The 21,853-nt window shown below is 46.2% G+C and overlaps 1 protein-coding gene across 1 annotated transcript; it reads left to right on the top strand.

Annotated features, from left to right (window-relative positions):
- The first annotated feature begins 1,596 nt into the window (after positions 1–1,596).
- On the top strand, positions 1,597–20,050 carry KCNMB4 (potassium calcium-activated channel subfamily M regulatory beta subunit 4). The gene is made up of 3 exons (XM_071424314.1): positions 1,597–2,079; positions 11,272–11,399; positions 18,974–20,050. Exons 1-3 carry the CDS (start codon positions 1,741–1,743, stop codon positions 19,140–19,142), a joined length of 636 nt encoding a protein of 211 aa, XP_071280415.1. The 5' UTR covers positions 1,597–1,740; the 3' UTR covers positions 19,143–20,050.
- Positions 20,051–21,853: the final 1,803 nt, after the last annotated feature.

Here is a 21,853-nt window from a genome sequence, read left to right as displayed (position 1 = left end):
TGCTCTGTCACCCAGTGAGCTGTTGCCTTAATTTCCGCCTGACAGCACTTGATGTACAAGGGACTGCAGGGAGTTGGACCGAGTGTGGAAGGCCAGCTGTTCAGGAGGTAAGACAGAAAGAAGCTGCAGCTCATTTACACTGAGAAAGCAGAGCTGGAGCTTCTCTTTCAGGTGGTAAGTGACCAATAAACCTGATTATAATTTTATTTTTTATATTCTGAAAACTGTATGCAACAAGCCTCTACCATTAGAGACTGCTGTCACCAGAAGTGCTGGCAGTAAAACCTGCTGATGGGAATGAATGAATGGAGCTAAGGACTAAGCAAGAGGAGTTGTGTTTCTAGTATAAACACCTATAGGAGGTTTAAGTAAAAAAAACATAATTCTGGCTCAGAGCTGGTATACTTTTTCAGAAACCCTTTGATAATCAGGGCAGGCTACTGCAAAGCAGCTGGCTTGAGAGGAGTGTGGTAGTGCACTTGTGCAAGCAAGGACAATATTTACATCCATCTATATTCATGGCACAGTGTGGACTCTTAATAGCCTTCCTGCCAAACCTTGCTTAATAGTCCATTTGGAGAACCTGTGGATCAGCTTCATTTATAAAAGTTAGACCTTGCACTCTGCAGTGGGAAAGAGATTGAAAAAGGAAAGTGCTATTTCCCGAACTTTTTCTGTGTTCCTATGCCTTCTTGTCTGCTGTGTCATCAAGTTCAGCTATCAGCTCTGAGGCTCACATTTTGTTCTACCTAATTACCTGTGACAAAGATGACAGAATAGAACTATAAGTATTGCTTATGGTACTTTGGCACCGAAGAACTTGTGTTGCCACAGTGGGAAATGCTGGGTAATAACCAAACTTTATTTGCCAAATAAATGTACTTTCTTGAATCAGCTGCTTTTCTTGCAAACCTGCTTGGAAGAGATCACTTAGTGTGAACCTTCAAAGGTCAATACCTTCCTGTTCAAAGCAATTCCTGTGTGTGATAGCCATCATCTTGCTTGTCTGTTTTCTCTGTCACTGCTGTGCAGATGGCCGTTATGGGGCGGGCCAGAATACTTTACCCTGCACCCCAAAAATGTTAACATTTGGCCAATTCCCATTATGTCCCTTCTTAATAAATAAGGTAAAAATAGAAGCTACCTTCTCACTTTAATAGTTTCAGGAGCTTTACTGAATATTTCAGTATTTTTACTGAAATATTCAGTAAAGCTACTGAATATTTACTGGCTATTTCAGTAGCTTTACAGATATTTAATTTCTTTAATTTTGGGTTAGTTTCCTCCTCTACTCATAGAGACCCTGCAGACTTTGATGCCTTGGGGGTACTAAATGGGACTTTACACAAGATCTCCAGGATTTAACCAAGCCAGTGGTGAGATGTTGCCTTAGACGGGGGCCACAATGCACCCAAAGGACCCCACCCACCCACCCCCTTCTAGATATTGTACATTGCATGATGGTACCCAGTATTAATCCGGACTAGCCCTCTGCACAGCAAATCTCCAGGGTCAGATAATCCCGTTGCAATCTGTCCCTTTCCACCCCCGGAGGGCCCTGAATTAGGTCAAACGGGATTACATTTGCATTTTATTTATTTATCTTTTTTTTTTTTTTTCCGTGCTGGTTACACGCACAGTCAGCCTCGGAGGAGGCGGGGAGGGAGGCGGGGAGCGGCGGTGGCTTTAGCCGATGGCAGTGGTTGATGCCCGGCGGCGGATGCCAGCGGCAGCCGGGCGATGGCGAGGAGCCGGGCGGCTTACGAGTACACGGAGGCGGAGGACAAGAGCATGCGGCTGGGTTTCCTGCTCATCGCCGCCGGCTTGCTCTCCCTCTTGGGTCTGGGTTGTTGCTGGCTTCGCCCGGCGCTGCAGGAGCGGGGCGGCGGCGGCTCCGCCAACTGCACGGTGCTGGCGGTGCGGCAGCTGGGGGAGCGCTTCGCCTGCACCTTCTCCTGCGGGGCCGCCTGCCGCGGCACCGCCCGCTACCCCTGCCTGCAGGTGCTGGTCCGCACCTCCCGCTCCTCCGCGCCCGCCCTGCTCCATGAGGACGAGCGGCAGCTGCGCACCAACCCCAAGGTGAGACCCGCGCTCCCTCCTCTCCCACCGTGCGGGCGGGGGTCCCGCCGCGGTCGGTGCCCTTTCACCGCTCCTGCTCCCGCCCTCTGTTCAGTGCGCGGATTTCTCTTCTAGAAGTGAAGGGTGGTAAGTGAAGTGCGGGGGCATCCGTCCGAAATGCCGCTCTGCTTGTTGCTCAGCAAAAAGTAGTGCGTCTCTACAGTGTGTATCTGTAAACATGCTATACACTGTACATCTATATTTATGTGTTGTGTTTATATCTATATAATCTCGGGGAAGGTTTAGCCTCGATACTAGGAAAAGGTTTGTCACCCAGAGGGTGGCTCGGCGCTCGAACAGGATCCCCAGGGAAGTGGTCTCAGCACCAAAGCTGACAGAGTTCAAGAAGCGTTTGCCGGCAAACTCATGTTGTGACTCTTGGGGCTGTCCTGTACAGGGCCAGGAGATGGTCTTGATTATCCTGGTGGGCGCCTTTCAATTCGGAATATTTTGTGATTCTATACAGCATAGTATAACATACTGTGTATAATGTATAATATACTATATAGCGTATTGCACTGTACTATGTACTATACTAAGTATGATACATGCACACACAGACACACAGACACAGACTCTCACACACTCTCACACTTCACTGCCATCCCCGTTCCGTCCGTCCCGCCCGCGTCCGGAGCGCAGCCCCCGGGCGGTGGAGCACGGACAACAGCGGAGGCTCCTGTGCCGCTCCCGGCCCGGCCCGCCGGAGCCCGGGACGCCGGCGGGAGAGGAGCCGAAGCTCCTGCTGCAGGCAGGAGAGGAGCCGAAGCTCCTGCTGCCGGCGGGGCGGTCTGTCTGTCCGGGCAGCGCCCGGTGCCGCTGCGTGGCGCGTCCCGGAGCGTGGGGACCTCGCAGCGCCGCTCCCGAAAGCGCACGGAGAGGCGGTAATGGAACTGCTGCTGGCGGGGCGCTGGGGAAGCGGCTGCGCCAAAACAAAAGTTTCCCCCGTGCTGTTTTGATTCTTAAACTCCTCCATCACCCACACGAAAAGGGACCAAATGAAGAATTCGTGAAAGTTGCATGTTCCAGCAAACTGGGGAATTCTGAAGGTAAATGTGTGACTTGTGCTTTCTCTTTCTTTAAAGGCAGTTACTCTGCCTTCTCCTTTTTCTTTTTATGCTGGGTAAAGATGACAGCACACACCTGAGTGGAGGAGATCTTATTAAGGAGTTTGAAGAAGAAAAAATCATGTCAGAATCCTCCTACTCCTGAAAGAACTTGAGATTAGGAGTGTATTGGAGAAGGAAATTTCAGCTCTTTGATTGAGATGTGGATGCAACATAGTGCCAAGGGCCATGCTCAGCACGATGCAGGGGCTGGGAAGCACGCTTGGGTGTCCAGCTGGGATGTGCAGCCTCACATCTCCTCAGTCATACTTGTGCTGGTGTCCTCCATCCCTTGGAAGGCAGGTTAAGTTTCACACTCAGGATTTGAGGGTTGCTTTTTCCCCCTTGGCAGCTTGGAATTGTGGTGGGGGTAAAAATCAGCGGAGTAAGTAGCAGGATGGTAAATCTGGCAGGATTTGGATTAAATTGTTGGCACCGCTAAGAAGTGATGAGTGATTGAAGCTGCAGTGCTGGATGGAGCCTGATCACAAAGCAGATGAAATGCTGGCCTGTGAGGCAGCTTTGCAAACCTTTTCCTGGGAGTGCTGCTGCCAGGCTCCCTGTGCAGAGGACTGTGGTGGCAGAGGTGTGCCAGGAGTGCCCTAGCTGGCCGAGCCGCAGGACTCCTCTAAACACCTCTCCATTTTCAGGTGGGCAGGGGGGAGTTGGCAAAATGCAGGAGAAAAGTCACCCTTTGAGAGGGGGCAAGGATGACGTGGCTCTGCAGAGGGCGTGGCGTGGCTGTCCCCGAGCACGGCCCTATGGCCCTGCTGTGGCCATTCCAGCAAGGATGGGAGCTGGGAGATGGAAAGTGGGAGCTGGGAGATGGAAAGTGGGAGCTGGGAGATGGAAAGTGGGAGATGAGAGATGGAAAGTGGGAGATGGGAGGTGAGTGCTGATTGCCACCAGAGTGCCTGGGCTCAGCAGCTCTGGCAGCACCTGCAGGTTCAGCAGCAGCTTTCAAACTGGACCATGACCACACTGCCTTTCTGAGTAGTCCAAGGGCTTTGTTCTGTTTTTACTTCTTGATCTTATTTTGTTCTGCCTTTCTGGAAGTGTGGCAGGAAGAGAAGGATTGCACCTGGCTGAATTGCAATTGCAGGGAGGCACTCCGAGCTTCAGAAGTAATGCCTGTAAATGTCACTCAGAAAACTATTTCTATTTAACAATTAATTTCATGTTAACTCTACATAAGAAAACAGGGCTGTTGGCAGTGTGTGGTACTTTCCCGCTTTTACAAATATAATCTGTTTTCTTTACCTTCCACCTTGCATCTCTAGATGTGGGCTGTTTACCCTGGGATATTGATTGCTGAGGACTAAATCTGATTTACCAGATTTGACCAAGCAGAAAGGATGCATTTTTTTTGATGTAACTGTAATCTTTGGTAGTAATTGAATTTATCTCAGTGGAAAACTGTGTAGAAAAAAAATGTACTCTGATTATTTTTCCTACTTTGAGAAGCTTATGTAAAATAAAAACAAAATGAGAAGAAAAGTTGGTTAGGTCTCTTCAGGAAAAAATACCTTTGTAAGGGATTGAAGTCTGCATCTGTTTCTTCGGTTTTCCCTTTTTTCCCTACTTCAATGCCTGTGGAGCCAAACACACCCTCCTTTAATTTTTGATTTAAAGTCTTGCTGTCTTTGAAAGCTTTCAGGATTTTATGCTGGAACACATCAGCTAGAGCCACAGAGTAGGAATCTGCAGGATTTAATGCTCAGGATCCTGTATGTATTGATGAACAAACACTTAGAGAGCTGTCTAACCCTTCCTGTTCCCATCATATTTTTACACTATGCCTCCTTGTGTTCATCCATTTAGACATACATACAACATGTTAATCAGTTCTCACTAGCTAGAAGGAAGAAGAAGACCAATTTTTTTTGAACATTTTTTAAATTTTACTTTCTGCTTAGGTGCTTCTCTTTGTGGGGTAGCAATTTTTCCCTGTAAATCAATAGTGTTGAAAGGGCATAGTTCAAGCTCCTTACAACACACAACAATAAAAAATCAGTTGGTAGCTTCACTCCACCAAAAATCCCCAGTGTATTTGATTAAAAATCTTCTACTTTCTGTAGTAGAGCAGGCTGACATATAAACATATCACAGATATGAATGTCTGTTCCAGTGAGGAAAAATATTTTTCTAGATGCAGGAAAAAGAATTTTTTTTTTCTTCTCTTGCTTTCTAAGATAATCACATCATTGTGCAGCCCAGGATTCATTTTAGCTCTTAAAAGATTATATAGCTGGGTCAGAGATAATCCAGGAATGTATATATAAAGCACCGAACACGATTACATTTGTGTTCAGTCTGAGTGATCTGTGGATTTCCTTTTTTTTTCTTTTCTGATTGCTGTCTCAGAGGAAGAAATTCATTGGAGTGACTGTAGCCTTTCTTCAGCTGCCTTGATAGCAATAATAATCTGGGAGATAAGGCTTAAGCAGGATTAATTCCAAAGTCAATTTGTCGCCGTTCCTCTCTGGCCATGGGGTATGTTGGTGGCGCACACAGCCAGCGCAGGGAGCAGGCCCAGGGGAGTGTGGCAGCTGCTGAAATGTTTGCTTTCTGGCTTTTTAGACATTTCCCTTTCCACATCTGCAATTAAGTGTAGGGTTGGAAGAAGTTGCCCCCTGTTTTGCCAAGGAAACTTTTAGGGGAGTGACTGGTAAGACAGATGTTAGCAGCTGTGCAGAGGACCTGGTTCTCCCCCTCCTTGTCCCCAGGCAAGGAGCAAAGCAGCTGCTGCCTCTTGTCTGCTCTCCACACCTGCCTGTGCTCCTGCCATGCTTCTCTGTGTAATGGCTCCCATGACAAGATGATGTGCAGTCACTCTTCTGTACACCTGTAAATAGACTTGGGCTTAATTTTTGGACTCTCTTAAATAGGGCCCATGGCAGAGGAGGTATCATAACAAAATACAACTTGACAATAATTTTGTGAGAGCCTGGAGCCTCTGGCTGGTGAAGCATTCAGATCTGTGTTTGGGCTGGTACCTGTGACAGGCAAACTCTGCAGAGGCTGCCAAGCAATTCCTCTGGAAGTGGGCCCAGGGGCCATGGATAAACCCTATAACCCACTTGTCTCACCTGGGCACCACTCCCTGCCTCGAGCCTCTGTGAGGGGTCATGGGTTTGACCACTCCTGGTGGGCTGTGCTGATGATGATCATTTGCACTGACAGATGCAGGTGAGAGCCAGGCCTGGTGTTCAGCTCCAGTTCCCTCAGGACACTCAGCTGGGAGGGGGCAATTTTTGTACTAAAGGAGCGAGTGCCCCTGCTCATGCCCTGCCCAGTGGGATGGTTGTGGCAGCCCTGCCTCCCTTCCACGCCATGAAGGTAACCCAGGAGTGCATGGAGACACACACAGAGTTAGGAGAAGCTCATCTATTACTTGCTGTGGTGGGTTGACCCTGGCTGGACTTCAGGTCCCCCCCAAGCTGCTGTATCACTCCTCAGGTGGATAAGGGAGAGAAAATATAATGAAAGGTTTGTGGGTTGAGATAAGGACAGGGAGAGATCACTCATCCTTTATCATCATGGGGAAAATGGACTTGACTCAGGGAAATTAATCAGCTTTATTGCCAATTAAATCAGAAAAGGGTACTGCATAAATAAAATCAAATCTAAAAATGCTTTTCCCCTACCCATCTTTTCTTCCAGAAAGAAGAAAACTTCTTTACTTCTTTACTTTACTTCTTAACTTCACTCCTGATTTTCTTTACTTCCTCCTTCCCACCAGCACAGAGGGACAGGGAATGTGGGCTGTGGTCAGTTCATCACACATTTGCACTCCTTCCTGTTCACCCTCTTTCCCTGCTCCAGGGTGGGGTTTCTCCCACAGGAGACAGTCCTGCATCACATTCTCCAGCGTGGGTCCTTCCCACAGGCTGTAGTTCTGATGAAGTGCTCCAGCATGGGCTCCCCTCTCCTGCCAGGACCCTGCTCCCATGTGGGCTTCCCTCAAAGCCCCAACCTCCTTTGGGCACCCCTTTGCTGTGTTGGGGGGTTCACCATGGGCTGCAGGTGGATCTCCACTCCAGCAGGTGTGGTAGGGCTGTGCCACACCAAACAATGGCACATGCTCTGTCCCACAGCTCACCAGGAGCCAGCAGGATGATCCTCCACAGGTCACTTGGAAACTGAGTTTGAAATCTTGCTCCTGAATTACTTTGTCTTCTGTTGGGTTGAATTGCTTCTACTTTGGGCTGGGATGTCTCTTCACATTTGAAACTTTCTTTGACTTGTAGTCTGTCAAGTCTGTTTTTTTTAATTAAAAACGCAACTGAATTAGGCAAGAATTGATCTTTGAAAAGCATGAAATTCAACCTGGAACTTAAACCATAGTCAAGAGTTCATACATCTGTTCTTTCTCTGTGATTTGGAAGAATATCTGTCCTCATTAAGTGTTCAGAAGTACCAGAAATCTTTCCAGGCACCTGCAGAGACTGAAGTGGGAGCATCCAGCAGCAAACACAGATACAAATCCTACAAAACCTTGGTGTAAAGACGTATTGGTTATTAACTGACATTTTTACTGGTGTCCTAGCTTGCTTTCAGTTGGCATTTGTTTATGTTTTGATATCAGTATTTCATGCCATGTCCTGCATGGGAGGACTACAGATTTAATGTTTCAGAAACTGCCTATTGCCAAAGTAGAAATTATTTCACATCCATCCATCGAGTCACAGCAGCAAAATTTGTGAGGACACGATTCCCTTTTATCTGCCTGCTGAATCTGCTTTGGAGGGTGATAGAGCTGGCTGAGCAAAGTGCCCTAGAAGTGTGCTTGGGAGGCTGAGTGAAGAGAGATCCAGCCCCTGTGTGGGTCAGAAAGGGACAAAAATCACCTTGGATTGGTAGGGACAGTGCTGGCATCCTGGGGAGGCAAACAAGCTCCATTGTTTGTGCAGCAGCTGAAAATGTTCACCCTGGGATTGCATCTTGGGTGTTTTCTGGAGCTCAAGGCCTTTGTCCATTGAGTTGATGTTTCAGGGTGGTCCCTGGGATTCATATTTGGACAGGGACCATTCCTCTCCTCAGGACTGTTAATCCTCAACAGGCAGAAGTCTTGAGGCCACGTCAATTTATGGCAAGACCCCAGGCATCTCCTTTGTGTTTTCCACATGGAGACAAAGAGGAAGAGGTAGAAATGTATCCAGCATGCTTTCTGTCAGCTGGGATTATGTGTGCAGAGAATGATGTAAAGTTTGGGCTATGGAAAGCATTCACTGTTGTGCCCAGCTTCCAGGGGTCCCTCCTGTAGGTACTGGCAGCACTCCTATACACTGCCTTGCTTTGGCACAGGAAAACAGAGAAGTGCTACCCAGAGAAACTCTGTGGGCCCCTTTACATCTTCCAAACCAGAAGAAAAATCCCTGCCCTGAAAAACTCAATTTCTAATATCTTCATATTGAGCATGGGGACTGATGGGAGAAAAATGTGAAACTCTCTGTGATGAAATGTCCTGGGAGATTGCTAAAGCTTGATACTTGTCTGTTCAGATGGACATCTCTTGGGGAAAGAGACCTCTCTGGTTGTTTCTAAGCCTGAAACTCAGCTTGGGGCTTACCGACAGCTCACCAGGTTATGAACTTTGTGAAGGATTCAAGTAATATTTTGTGGGGTGGAAGGTCTCTGAAGGATCCAGAGAAAGTTTAACCAGGACTGGTGGGGCACTGGTTGCACTTTCATAGAGGACAGCAGCAGGCTCAGCCAGGAAGAGGAAACATTTCAGAGGATAGAGGAAATATGTGTACTGGAGCCAGGAACACAGGAATAGGAGTTTTGAGATAGCTGGGTGTGTTTAGGCAAAATAATCTCTATTGGTACTTAGCTGGTTTGTCTAGTTATGTATTTTGTGTGCTGGCTAAATAGTGTCTGGTTTGGGAGCTCTTTCTAGAGCCCCTAAAATCTGGGGGCTGCCTACAAGCTGGGGCTGGGAAGAGCAGTGTGGTGATTACTGTCAGAGGGAGGCAGTGAGTGCACAGCTCGTGGGATTTGGTGCCATTTGCAAAGCAGGAAAAGTTCCCTACAGGAAAACATCGGAGTGGAGGATGTTGGAAGCGCTGGAGCCCGGGCCAAGCAGGGAGGAGGGCACCAGCTGGAAAGGTGCAGCACATTGGTGCTGGCAGGGGTCAGAGCAGAGCCAGCAGTGCTCTCAGGTGTCTTTGGGCCAAATTTGCTGACTCTGCCCAGCTGCTGCACAAATGTGTTTGTGCACTGGGAGTGTGGAGGAAAAAGGGGAGTGTTTGATGCTTCCAAAGTGGACAACCAAACCAAAAATTCTGCTGACCAAGGAATATTATCTAAGATGGCAATAACAGTATGTGATAAGCCCTGCATTCTGGTTTCTGAAGTAGAATGGTGTTGCCCTCGTTTCTGTCCTCCATCATCAGCAGTGGGACAACCCTTGTTCAGGGTCCTGTGAACAGGGAGCTAAATGGAGCTCTGTGTCATGGCAACACCAGCCAGGAGTCCATGTGAAAATGAAGATCCTTGCATGTGGAAAGGTAGGTTTCAGTCTGGAAGCAGCAAGGAAGACCTTGCAGATTCTTTCATTCTGAAGCATGCAAAACACTGGCAGCAATTGCAGGTGCTGGCAGAAGTGGTCAGATTTTACATGATCAGGGGAATAAAATCCTGAGATTTTCCCTTGCCATTGGAATGGCAAATCTTCAAGCTGTTGTATGGTGAACACGGTCTTGTAGGTCTGTACATCTTAGGTATAGTGTGCAGCTGGGGGCAAGGTAAGCCCTGTGAAGCCTCAGCAGGAGGAGAGGAAGCAGTGTTAGGCCAGGGTGATGTTTATGCTCATGTCAGAGAGGGTATCACTCCCCCTGCTGTTCCTGCCTTCAGGACAGAGGAGAAATTAATGTTGTGATCAGCTGTGGGACCCCTTAAGGGGCTTCCCACACCCTTCACCTCCTGCTTCCTCATCCTTCCTAAGCAGGAGGCCTTTTAGCTCCCTTCCCAGTCACACTTTTTTTTCTGTTTGCAGCTCCCAGTTTTAAAGGGATTGAAAGTCAGTGTGTTCAGTTCACTTGGCGTCCGTATGTCCTGCAGGGTGAAAAGCCTCTGTGTTATGGGAGGATCAGCCAAGCTCTGTCACTCAGTGGGGTTCAACAGCTCCTGTCATGATCTCCTGTATGGATGCCTGGTAAAAATAAGAGAGATTGTGCTTGGACACTGAACTCTGATAGGCTGACACTTAATTCAGTGCACTGTTTGTTTTCTGTTGTTGAACTGCCTGTGGCAAGGACTTAAGGGTGGTGTGGCAGAGACTTGGAAACAAGGAGTGTGTGTATGGGGGGGGGGGTTTGTGTCTGACCCATGGGGAGCCTCTGAAAGCCCAGTCCCAAGGGCACCAAGCTATGGGAGGAATCTCCCTTGCTCTCTGGGCTTTGAAGCAGATGTCTGAGGGTGAGATCTGCAGGTAGCTCAGCTGCATGCTGAACTCTCCTTGACTTCTGTACAGCAGAAGCAGATGCTGAACCTTTCTGCTGAAGCAGGGCTCTGAGCCTTTTTTCTTCTTTCCGTGTGTTGTACACAGTGGAAGAATACCTTCTTATATCAGTGGCCATCAGCCAGATATCCCATCATCTGGGAAAGCTTGCTGGACTCTTTGGGATATTTATTAGCATGATACTTAGCTAAACTTCTGATTACGTGCCTCACTGAAAATAGGAAGTTATGCAAATCCAATCCATGCAGCTGGCTCGGAATACATCAAAATGAAATTATCATTTTTACATTCATCATGCCAAACCCCAAAATATTATGAAGTGGTTTGGTTTAAGAGTGGAACAAACATGGCAAAGCCTTTATTTTCTTTCTGAATGCTACTACATTCTTTTCCAGTACCCGCACAGAATAATTAGCAATTGAAGTGAAGTTCAGCAGATATTTCTTTTCTGTTTCTTTGGAGCTTTTGTTTATTATTCTCAGTCCATTTCAGTCACGCTGGTATCATGAGGAAAAGGCAGAGAAGTGATGCCCTGAGTTCTTGAGCACAGCAGTAACCCTGTTTTGCAATGTGTCTTGGCAGTGCTCGTACATCCCTCCCTGTGCAAGAGACGATCAGGAGAACTCTGAGAATGTCACGTACAAGCAGAAATACTGGAAAGAGAAAGTGGGATCTCAACCATTTACGTGCTACTTTAACCAGCACTTGAGGTGAGTAATCTCCATTTGGCTGGGCAGGAGTGCATCTGCTTAACAGCTGTCCATTGGTTCTGTTTGAACATACATATAAATGCATGCATATGTGCATACACACACAGACCCCCTCCAGGGCAATGTGGTTTATCACACAGAGCTCAGTGAAGAACTTTGCAAGACAGCTCTACTGATGAAAGACTATACAGAAAGGAAAGGAGTATTTTTACAACTTGAAGTAAAAATATAAAACTCTGAGAAAAGTCTTTGCTTAAAGCATGCAATTTTTATAGCAAAAAACATCTTGCCTTTTAACACATAGATGGCAGATTTCTGGTGTGAGTATTAACATTCCTTTCCTCCACAGGAAAGAAACCCTACTGTGCTCATGGAAGAAAAGGGGAGATCAGTAAATACAACAAACTAACTCAGCAATTGTGTTCATAGAGGGTTAATGGATCAGATAAAAATAAACAGCAACAGAACTGCCAGGTTTCATACATGCTTGCAGAGTAGAAAAAAAAGAATCTCCCCTTCTGTTTGAGTTCTTAATTTTGCTGCCAGTGTTGATGTGACTTCCGTGTGTATGACGTGTGGTTTCCTTCCTCCAGTAAACAGAAAGGGGAGGGAGTCCTTTTTCCTGTCTCTTTCTGATGTGATATGCCAGGAAATAAAAGGTCATGTGGCTGCAGGAGGAGGTTAGTCCTGTCCCACAAACACTTGAAAGTTAAATAGATGAGGGAATAGCCCATGACTTGCAGGTGCAATTCAGGGCTCAGTCTGGGAGTGTTGGCACCAGATATTTAAGTTCAGAAAGACAATCAGGAGGAAAATGGATGGCAGGTGGAGAAATGCCTGACTCACTGTGAGTGTCCTGCCGTGTGCCTTGGGGGCTTCAGCTTTGTCCTAGGCTGGCTATAACAGCTGTCTTCCTGAAGAGACTGTAGACCCAGTCAGCATGCCCAGGATGAGTTTGTTGTCCCTGGTTAACCCTTTGCAGAGGGATACCACCAAAACTTTGTAGCAAAACTTTTTCCTTTAGAAGGGAGAGAAACATTGATTACAGCATGCAGAGGTTAAAACTTAGGGCACTCTGAGTGATGGCATCAGACCTATTGGGGACCTTCTTGGGAGTCCTCTGGTCCACAAGGTGCCAAAGCTTGGATCTTGTAACCAGGAGCCAAGTTATGATTCTGGTTTGTCTGGGCAGGCAGGTGTTGCCTGTTCCTTGTACTCCTGAGAGCTGGGACTTGCAGCACCCACTGCCCAAGTGAGCAGGAGAGTCAGAAACATGGGATTGTCTGCAGGAGAAGTCATGGCTAGGATGCATCTAAACTGGTGTGGAAAGGATGATGTAAAAGGTGTGTGACTTTTTCAGCCAGTGGAGAGAAGCAGGAGCCTTTTAGCTTACCCCAAAGTAAAGCCTGATACAGGTCAGATGCCCAGAGATGTTTATTTCTCTCTTGTAGAGGAGTGGAGGGTGATAGGTGTCCAGAGCTATGGGAGCTGATTCTCACATTACATTTTGGTGTAGCAAAGACAAACCTTTTCTTTCTGCCTAGCATCTGACATTTATGTAAGCTGGCACTGAGAAATTATGCAGCATTCAGGAAGAGTTTTTTTCCCTAAAGATGCTGAATCCTATATTGCTAAAAGTTCTTGCCAGCACAATGGCTGCCTTGAAACACTGCCTTTTGCTGATCATGCAACAATTCATACACAGGATGAGAGAGGCTTGCTGCCAGAGATACTAGAAGATAGTCTAAGCTGAAATGTATACACCATCTATTTTCTTCTGGAGATAGCAATGAGCTTTGGGAGATAAGTTCTGCTGACTGGGAATGTGCTTGCTTGGGTATACTTTTAGAGCAATGATGACTAAGCAGCCTGAAAAGCAGTGAAAAGAAACCACAACAAAGAGGGAGAAATCTGTTCCTCTCAAAATGTTTTCTGACAGTATTTTTTCACTGTGTGGATAAACTAACTGTTCTCTGTCAGTCTGTATAAAATGTATGGTAAATAGTTCCTTAGAGAATGTTGTGTTTGTAATATTAATACTCCCTCTTTTGAAACAGCAGAATAAAATTCTAGGTAAATATGCAGGCAATGAATGAACATCTTCTCCTCTTCATTGAGTTTACTCAATTTTCATTGTCAGAACTGTTGCTGCATGCAGAGTGTACTGTTGGGTATCTTCTCCCTTTCAGTTTGGTGGGTTCAACAGGTTATTTTGAAAAGATGAAAAAAAGGGATGCCATTCTCACAGTTCAAGCTTATGCAAAAGGGATGAGAAGCAGACTTGGCAATTTCAACCATTCTTAGTTACTGTAAATCAAACTACCCAGCAAAATTAGCTGCCTGACATTTGTCTTAGGGAACCAAAGTACAGCTTATCTTGGAGCTCAGTGCTTTACTGAAGAGTGAGGTTTTGCTTTGCCACTGAAGGCACTTAATTTCAATGTTGCACTCTTCTCTGACAAGCTTTGGGACAAGGGATTCAAGTTGCTTTTCTGGATCTCTGGTGAAGGTGCCCGTCTGTTGGCATGATGATACCCCAGTCTGAAGGAAGCCCAGCACAGCAGAAACCAACCTTCAGTTGGTTTCAGACTCTAAAATAAAGGACAAATCCAGATGAAGTTCTCAGGCTGTTGCCAAAGGTTTGAGAAGGAGCTGAGCTCTAGGGCTTTGGTGTTCTGGGTCTCTCACCCAGTGTCCCAGCAGTTTGCAGTCATGACCTCATGCAAACAAGGGCCACGGCTGCATGCCCTAAAGTGGGAGGCCTGTGGGAACAGGCAGGATGGGGAAGATCCTGTCACTTTATTCCTTCATGTTCCAGGTGCCATTGACATCCATGACAAGAACAAAAAAGAGAGAAGCTAAGATTGCCATGAGCTGAGATGTCACTGTCTCACGCCATGCAGAGACAGGCAGAGCAACCTGTGGCAAGTCATTTCTTATTAGTGGCTGATTTCTATGGCACTATTGCTTGTTAGCTCTGGGTTTGTCCCATACACAAGAACACTCTGTGTTTCCTTTGCTGTGGCACAGCAGATGAGCCAGCCATGCTTTAACCTCCTCTGTGTTTGCTGCAGGATGCTGTACATAAATTCATCAGAGATTTGAAGAGGAAACCCTGTCAAGTGATTAGTGACAACCTGTGTGTTGTTGGGGTGCCCTGCAGGATTCCCACTTATCTCAGAATAATTATGTGTGCAAGCCAAGGGTGCTCAGGTAGTAAGGCTGCTCATCCATAAAATGTTGGAATATAAATCTTGGTTTGCTCTGTTACTTCACAGTTTTCTAAATTAATTCCCTCCACCTGTGGAGCAGAGCTTGGGCCTGAGGGGGAAAGGGCTTGACTGTCAGTAAGACACTGTGCTGCCTCTGCATGCAGCCATCCAGCTGAGGATCTCTGCATCTTGCAAAAATAAGGGAAAAAATGACTGCTTGTCAGAGTGAAGGGATGTGAATATCTGCGGGGAAAAAGTCAGTGTATTTCAACCATCTTTAAATCCAGATTGTTTGAATACCAAGATATTAGTAAGGTTTCCCTATCCAGCACCTCCACCTCTGTCAGCTATTGTTGTGTGACATTATGTTCATAAGTGATGACTGAAATGCTTATGTGCCTGTAACCTTTTGGTCCTACATGACATTTTGGTAATCTGTGCCCTGCAATTCTCCCCATGATGTTCAGTAATTGCTCTGCAGGCTCTGATGGAGGCCTGTTTTATTTGGTGTCTGAGCTACCTGGCAGAACCTAACAGGGATGTGTTGTATAATGCAACTAATCCAGTTATCCCTGCTCAAAGCTTCACAAGGGTCTAGCCCTGAGCTCAAAGTCCTGCTAAAAATAAGTCCTGGTCTCACCTTTTAGCAATGAAAACAAAATGCCTTCCTCCTTGTCTGTTCAGGGAAAGGGAAAGCTGTGTTTTCAGGGGTAAGGCAAAGGCTTCTTCGGGGATGTTTTTTTTCAGTTTGTTTGTTTTTTCACCCTGGGGCTGTTGCTGGGCAGAGGTGGTGCTGCACAGTGGCCATCACTGCTGGCAGCAAGAGCCAGCTCTGGATGCCTGAGCATGGCTTGCAATCACTGCAGGGTTTCCCCCCTTTGTCCCACTAGGCCTCTTTCTTGCCTCTGCCACTGTTTTATGCATGGATAACTGGTGGTAGGATTTTGGGTGCATCTCCTCAAGAGGCTTTACATTTGCTGGAAACCTGATTGGCAGCATTGCTAGAAAGAAGAGACTGCCAATAATCGTGCTTAGGGTGAATATGCACAACCCCTCTGCCAACATCTTTGAACTGAAGTACTGTAGAAAGTCACAGAGCAAAGATGGGTTTATTGAAGACACTGTACTAACAGGAGCAAGACAACAAATTTAATTATATCAGCTGATTTTCATAGGGAAAAGAAACATGTTTCCAGGCATAATGTACCTCCTTTTGGTTCAACATCACTGCCTCAGCACCAGGGGAGTGATGCTCTTAGGCTTTCCAGCAAGGACTGGTCTTTACCATGAAAAGTCTTCCCTTTGGGACAGAGCCTTTCCATTTCTGTTTCTAAGTAAAACAACAAGCCTTCAGACTGTGGGAGCAGGCAGGTCACCTTTAAAAAGGTAGCATGAAAAGTCAAAACTGCTAGGTTTGCCAAGCAAACCCAAAGCAGCTACATTACTGTGTTTCAAGTGCTGCAGAATCACAGAATACTCTGAATTGGAAGGCACTCACAAGGATCATCCAATCCAGCCAATGGCCCTGCACAGCACCATTCCCAGAGTCACTCCATGTGCCCAAGAGCATTGTCCATATATGTTTCTTGAACTCAGACAGTCTTGGTGCTGTGACTGCTGCCCTGCAGAGCCTGTTCCAGTGCCCAACCACCCTCTGAGTGAAGAACATTTTTCTAATACCCAACCTGAACCTCCCCTGACAAAGCTTCCTGCCATTCCCTTGGGTTCTGTCACTGGCACCACAGAGAAGGGATCAGTGTCTGCCCCTGCTCTTCCCCTTGTGAGGAAGTAACTGCAATGAGGGCTCCCCTCAATCTTCTCTTCTCCACACTGAACAGTGACCCCAGCCACTACTCATACGGCTTCCCCTCAAGGCCCTTCACCATCCTCATGTCCCTCCTTTGGATGCTCTCCAACATCTTAACATCTTTCTTATATTGTGGCACCCAAAACTGCACACAGGAATCAAGGTGAGGCCACTCCAGTGCACAGGGACTCTTGCTGTACTTAAAAATAGCAGTAATACCCATCTAAACCCAAACCTCAGCTCCAAACTTACTTAAAGGCTTTGTCTTTGACTCTTTTCTAAAAGGGAAACTCTTTTAAATTACTAAGTCATTGTCATATCTATACTGAGTGTTTGACATCCATCACTGGTACCTTTGGTTTCTATGTTTTTCAAAACATTTAAGATTCAGTCTAAAAGATATCTTACTTTCCCCAATCACACTTTCTTTCCTTTAATTGAATCCAATTTTCTAGGTTTTTGCTTGTCCCTTATTTTTGAACTATCTGCTTAAAAAAATACTTGAAATAATAAGTTCAGAGCTGTGAAGAATGAGTGTTGCCTATTTATGGCCTCCTTGCCAATTAGCACTCTGTTGTTACAGGTGATGATACAGTAACTGTGGGGTAGAAGGCTTATGCCTCTTGTGAGAGGATTTCTCTGTTCATGTGCACAGTTTGGTGAATTTGCACCCATGAAGTTAATACTGCTTTATTCAATTTATAGTCTCCACCTGTGCCTGCTTATATATCTTGAGGATTTTGGTTGTGCAGAATTCATACATTCCACTACTGAATACACCTGGGATTCTTTTGCTATCTTTTTATGCTGCTGAATTTCAGATTTTATATAGCTGAGCTGCTCACAATCAGAGTTTTATTCTGCTCCTTACTACAGAAACAAAAAGAGATGAATGGTGCTGGCCTTGGAGACTTTCAGGCTGGCACAGTGCAGAGGATTCTCCACACAGCAATTTTGGGTGAGAGACCCCCAAATGCAAATGCAGGTGTAATTAAATCTGGCCTCAGGTGTAGCTTGGCAGTCTGGCTCCAGTAGCTCCTTAAGGATGGATAAAGCTCTGTGGACTTGCAAGCATCTCCATTCAATTTCTCAGTGAAGGAAGAAGAGTTCCTTCTTTTTCCTCGACAGAGAATTCTTTCTTAGGGCTCCTGTCTGATCAGGACAAAGCTATCATGGGAGAGACAGCACAGTCATTGAGCAGGTATCTGCTCCCATGTGCCACAATGTTAGGAGACCTTGATTCCCAGGATGTTGCTGGAGGGGCCTGGTTTGCCAGGATTTTAGGCTGTGAGGTTTGTTGCTCCAAGGAGTGTCAGGTGGCATTGGTGAAGCAACAAGCGATGGGAGTGCTCAATGTGAGTGAGGACCAACGTGAGTCGAGACTATAGATATTTTTCTAGTTGGAGAAAGTTCTCTTTCCCTCCTTTGCAGATAGTTTTCCAGCAGACTGTGTGTCTCTGGCTGTAGATGGGAAAGCAAGAGCAAAGTGCAAATGTCACAAGATCGATTTAATAACTATTAAACTGCAAGGGAGAGCAGAAAGAGCCAGAGCTGAGAAAAATCTGCCATCACATTTTGCCAACAACCTTCCAGACTTGGAAGAGGCAGATAGACAACAGGTCTTTCAGACATGTGGCACAGCTATATTTCCAAATGTCTCAAGATACTTCCACCTCAATTCTCCTCCTTCCTTCGTTTCCCTTTGGAAGTGCATAGACCTGTCACAGACCCCACCATGAGTGTGTATTAGATGCTGCTGCTGGAGGCAAGGAGGTTCAGACCTTCGTGGGAGTCTTGACAAATTGTCCCTGTAGGAGCCTACTCAAGTCTACTGAGGCCCTGCTGTGTGCAGCCCCAAATCCCAGCCTATTGCTGAAACAGCCACTGCTGGGAAGGAGCTGACTTGGGAGCCTTGGCCACCCAGGGCAGGCTGTAGTCCTGGTGGGGATGATTTCTTGCAGCCTGCTGCCTGCCAGTGCAGCTGGGCTAACCTGGGCCACCAGCAGGCCAGTGCTGAGGACAGGGACCAGCTCCCTGCCCAGAGCCAAACCACAGCCAGGGATTGCTTCATCAGGAGCCTCCATGGAGCCCCATGGACACATCAGTGCTCAAAGCTAAAAGTGAAGCTTTAATTACTGTTTAAATCCTTTCACAGGGCCTGATGGCATTTGAGGTAGATATGTATAAATGCTGCCTGGTATTATGTTTTTGCCAGAGTGGTTTTGCAACCCACAGTCAGTGTGATCCTGTATCTCTCATGGCTGTTTGTGATGACCACATTTGCTGGAAGATCTAGAGCACCAACACTTTTTTTTTCTTTCTTAATCCAAGTGAACTTGTTAGCCTGTAAACACTGCAAGTGGAAAGCTCTCCCAGTCTGCTGTGAGTGCTGGTGATAAAAAGGCAAATGCAAGCAGTGAACGAAATAATCCACCTAATCATTTTCTAACACTTTGGCAAATAAATCACCTCTACTCTTACCATGCTAGATGGCTCTCACTTATGAATTGATGGTATTATGTTGATTTATCTTTTCTCCATCTTCTGTTTCCCAGGCCGGATGATGTGATGCTGAAGCGCACCCATGATGAGACTGTTCTCTTGCACTGCTTCCTCTGGCCCGTGGTGACTTTCCTGGTCGGAGTCCTCATCGTGGTCCTGACCATCTGTGCCAAGAGCTTGGCTATCAGGGCAGAGGCAATAAAAAAGAAGAAGCATTTGTGAGTGGCAAGGCTGCTTGTGGAAAGAGAAACCTGCAAGAAGGTCTGAGGTGGGGCAGCCTGACACACCTGCAGGTCTGCGGGGCACCCAGCTGCAACTCCTTCCAGGGTCTGATCTGTGGTGGAGTAGCTCTTGTCTCAGGACTGTCCTTGGGAGATTGCCCCGTGAAATGCCTGCTAATTGCTTCTTCTGCTATGGCACTAAATAAGTATATTCTACCAAAAAAAAAAAAGAGAAATCTACACTGCACCAAATATGCTGTGTGCTGTTAGTGCTGAAGAGCAGCTACCCAGAAACTGAGACAGTTTATGAAACTCCCTGATGATGTTGCTTTCATCTCTACAAAGCGATCTTTGCTAATGTTTATTAAGAAATATTTAAAATATTTACTTTAGATAGAACATATTTTCAAAATAATAAAAATTTATTGTTTGGGGGGTTTTAACTTTTGGGGGTTTTCTTTTTTTTTCTTTTTCGTTTTTTTTTTTTTTTTTTTTTTTAATGCTTTAAGGCAAACGTGACATTGTGCTGGTTAGGTTTTTTTCCCGCTGTGTAGAACTTAATTTTGAAGTTCAAACCTTACCTTCTGTCTAGACAAAATCTTTCATCATCACCCATTCACTGTGATGAAATGTAGAAATCTCTCAGAAATACTTCTTAAAAAAATGAAACAGTTATTGGAAAAGATGATTAAATACTGGATCTACCTTTATTGCCTCAGTGGTATTCAGTCCTACAGTTTTTCTTGCCCCCTCTCAGACACCCTCTTCACGAGTGCTCCGTGCTGTAAGGAGCAGGGGTTTTACAGTAGTGGTTTTACAGGAGTATGTTTTACCTGCATCCTGCCCAACCAGTGGAGTGCCTGAGTGCTTGCTGAGGAGAGCCTGTGTGTCACTGGTGTGGCTCACACCACCAGAGAGGGACAGCAGCTCCTTGTAGGGCTGTGGGTGTTTGCTGCGGAGCTGCCCATCCCAGTCACACCAGCTCCACGGAGGCTGCCTCCCAGGGGCTGCTCCACAAAACACACGGCACTGTGGGCATGGAGTCTTGCTGGGTCTGCTTCCTCTGCTTGCCCCACCCTTTGCTGTGTGTGATGGGAGCACCAGCTCTAGCCCACTTGCTCAGCACAGAGAGTTCCATGTTTCTGGCAGTCTCCCAGAGCAGATTTTACCCTGCTGTAGTCAGGGGCTGGGGCCAGAGCAGTCTCATGGCACTTGTCATTGCCCCACAGGGCCCCCCCGGGACCAGCTGTGCAGCTTGGCAGTGCTGGAGGGCAGCAAATGGAAAAGCCATGTGGCTGGGTCAGGAAAGTGAGTGATTACTGGCAAAGCACTTTAATCTACATTAACAATTCTGCAATTCTAAACATACTGTGCATTATACTAATCTCTGATATTCTTAGTATTATGTGTAAAAACCTTGGGGTTCGTTGTGATTTTAACACATAGCAAAAATATTTCCTGAGGATGAGAAAAGTGCTAGATTTGAAAGGCTGAAAGCTTAGTTGGCACAAGGCATGATGACAAACCTGCTTGTATTGCTCAGTGTCCTTTTCAGATTAATTGTCTTGTGTGTTTTAGAACTGATTTCCATAAGACCTCTTGTACACACTGTGGTGCCCAGTGATGAGGCTGATGCATGGCAAGGGCAGCAGAGTGACTGGAGGTCATTTGCTGCTTCCCTTCTTACTTGCTGTGTGACTTTTGGAGTGTCCTCTGGTCCCAGTCCACACTGGGATAGCTGTTCCTTCAAAGCAAGTCAAGGAAATGTGTTTATAGGTGTAGGAACTTGATGCTTCTTGGCACATTACTCTGTATGAAAGATGCAGCTGGCATTGGTTGCACATGTTCAAGCACCTCCAATCCTGCAGATGAAAAATACCTCTTGTAAGAAAAATTTCCAATTCTTTGTGTTAAACATCACCACTTTGAAGGTGCCTGCTGTCCAGCTCACACTGATACCTTCTGTCTCAGCCTACTGAAAAGAATAGTGCTGGATATCCTGGGTGCAGAGAGGTTGTGAGCTCTCAGCCTCTCAGAGGAAAGCCTGCAAGCTTCTGAAAGAGCTGTCCTGCAAAGGACACTGTGTTTTGTTTCACTCTTGTCTCACTCTTGTGGCCTTGTTTGCATCCACTGCGATTCTCTTGCCTCAGCAACCCACAGAAACACTGCATTGTGGGTCTGATTTGGGGGTTTGGCTGCTGCTTTTTAATATATATATTACTTGCTCCCACTCTGCAAATCACATAAAGCTGCAGGTGGTTTGGTTATCTGAGTAGGGTGATGCCAAATTCTCTTCATCTATTTCTCCTTGGCTTCTTACAGTTAAGAGGAATAAGCCTGATTTTCTACATCCATTTGTCCTTTGTTTTCCCAAGGGAGAAGGAAACACAGGGTGACACACATTCATCATGAAATTTTAAACCAGTAGCTTGGGGCTCACAAATCCAGATTAACAAAATCCTCTCTTTCTTTGCTCCAGAAGCTTTTGTGAGTGAATCCTACTGCTGGTTCTCTGAGCAAAAGGCAAGAAGCAAATTGGGCGGATGCAGTTCACTTGATTGGCAATCATATATTTAAATCTGTTGGAAATGCCTTTTGCAAAGGCCTCTGGAAGAAAGTAATGGCTACAGAGATGATATTATATTGTTTTGCTGAGAGATTAACCCCAAGTTAAATATCAAAACTGATATCCGAAGACCAGCAGTAGGTATG

This window comes from Agelaius tricolor, unplaced genomic scaffold (genome assembly GCF_023055355.1).
Source record: "Agelaius tricolor isolate 1412-34295 unplaced genomic scaffold, bAgeTri1.0.p SCAF_3, whole genome shotgun sequence".
NCBI classification, from domain to species: Eukaryota; Metazoa; Chordata; class Aves; order Passeriformes; family Icteridae; genus Agelaius; species Agelaius tricolor.
This window is presented reverse-complemented; position numbering and strand designations above follow the sequence as displayed.

Coding starts and splice junctions, on each gene's coding strand:
- KCNMB4 (XM_071424314.1), top strand. CDS start 1,741: ATGGCGAGGAGCCGGGCGGCTTACGAGTACACGGAGGCGGAGGACAAG. Junction 2,080..11,271: donor AGCTGCGCACCAACCCCAAG/GTGAGACCCGCG, acceptor GTGTCTTGGCAG/TGCTCGTACATCCCTCCCTG. Junction 11,400..18,973: donor TACTTTAACCAGCACTTGAG/GTGAGTAATCTC, acceptor TCTGTTTCCCAG/GCCGGATGATGTGATGCTGA.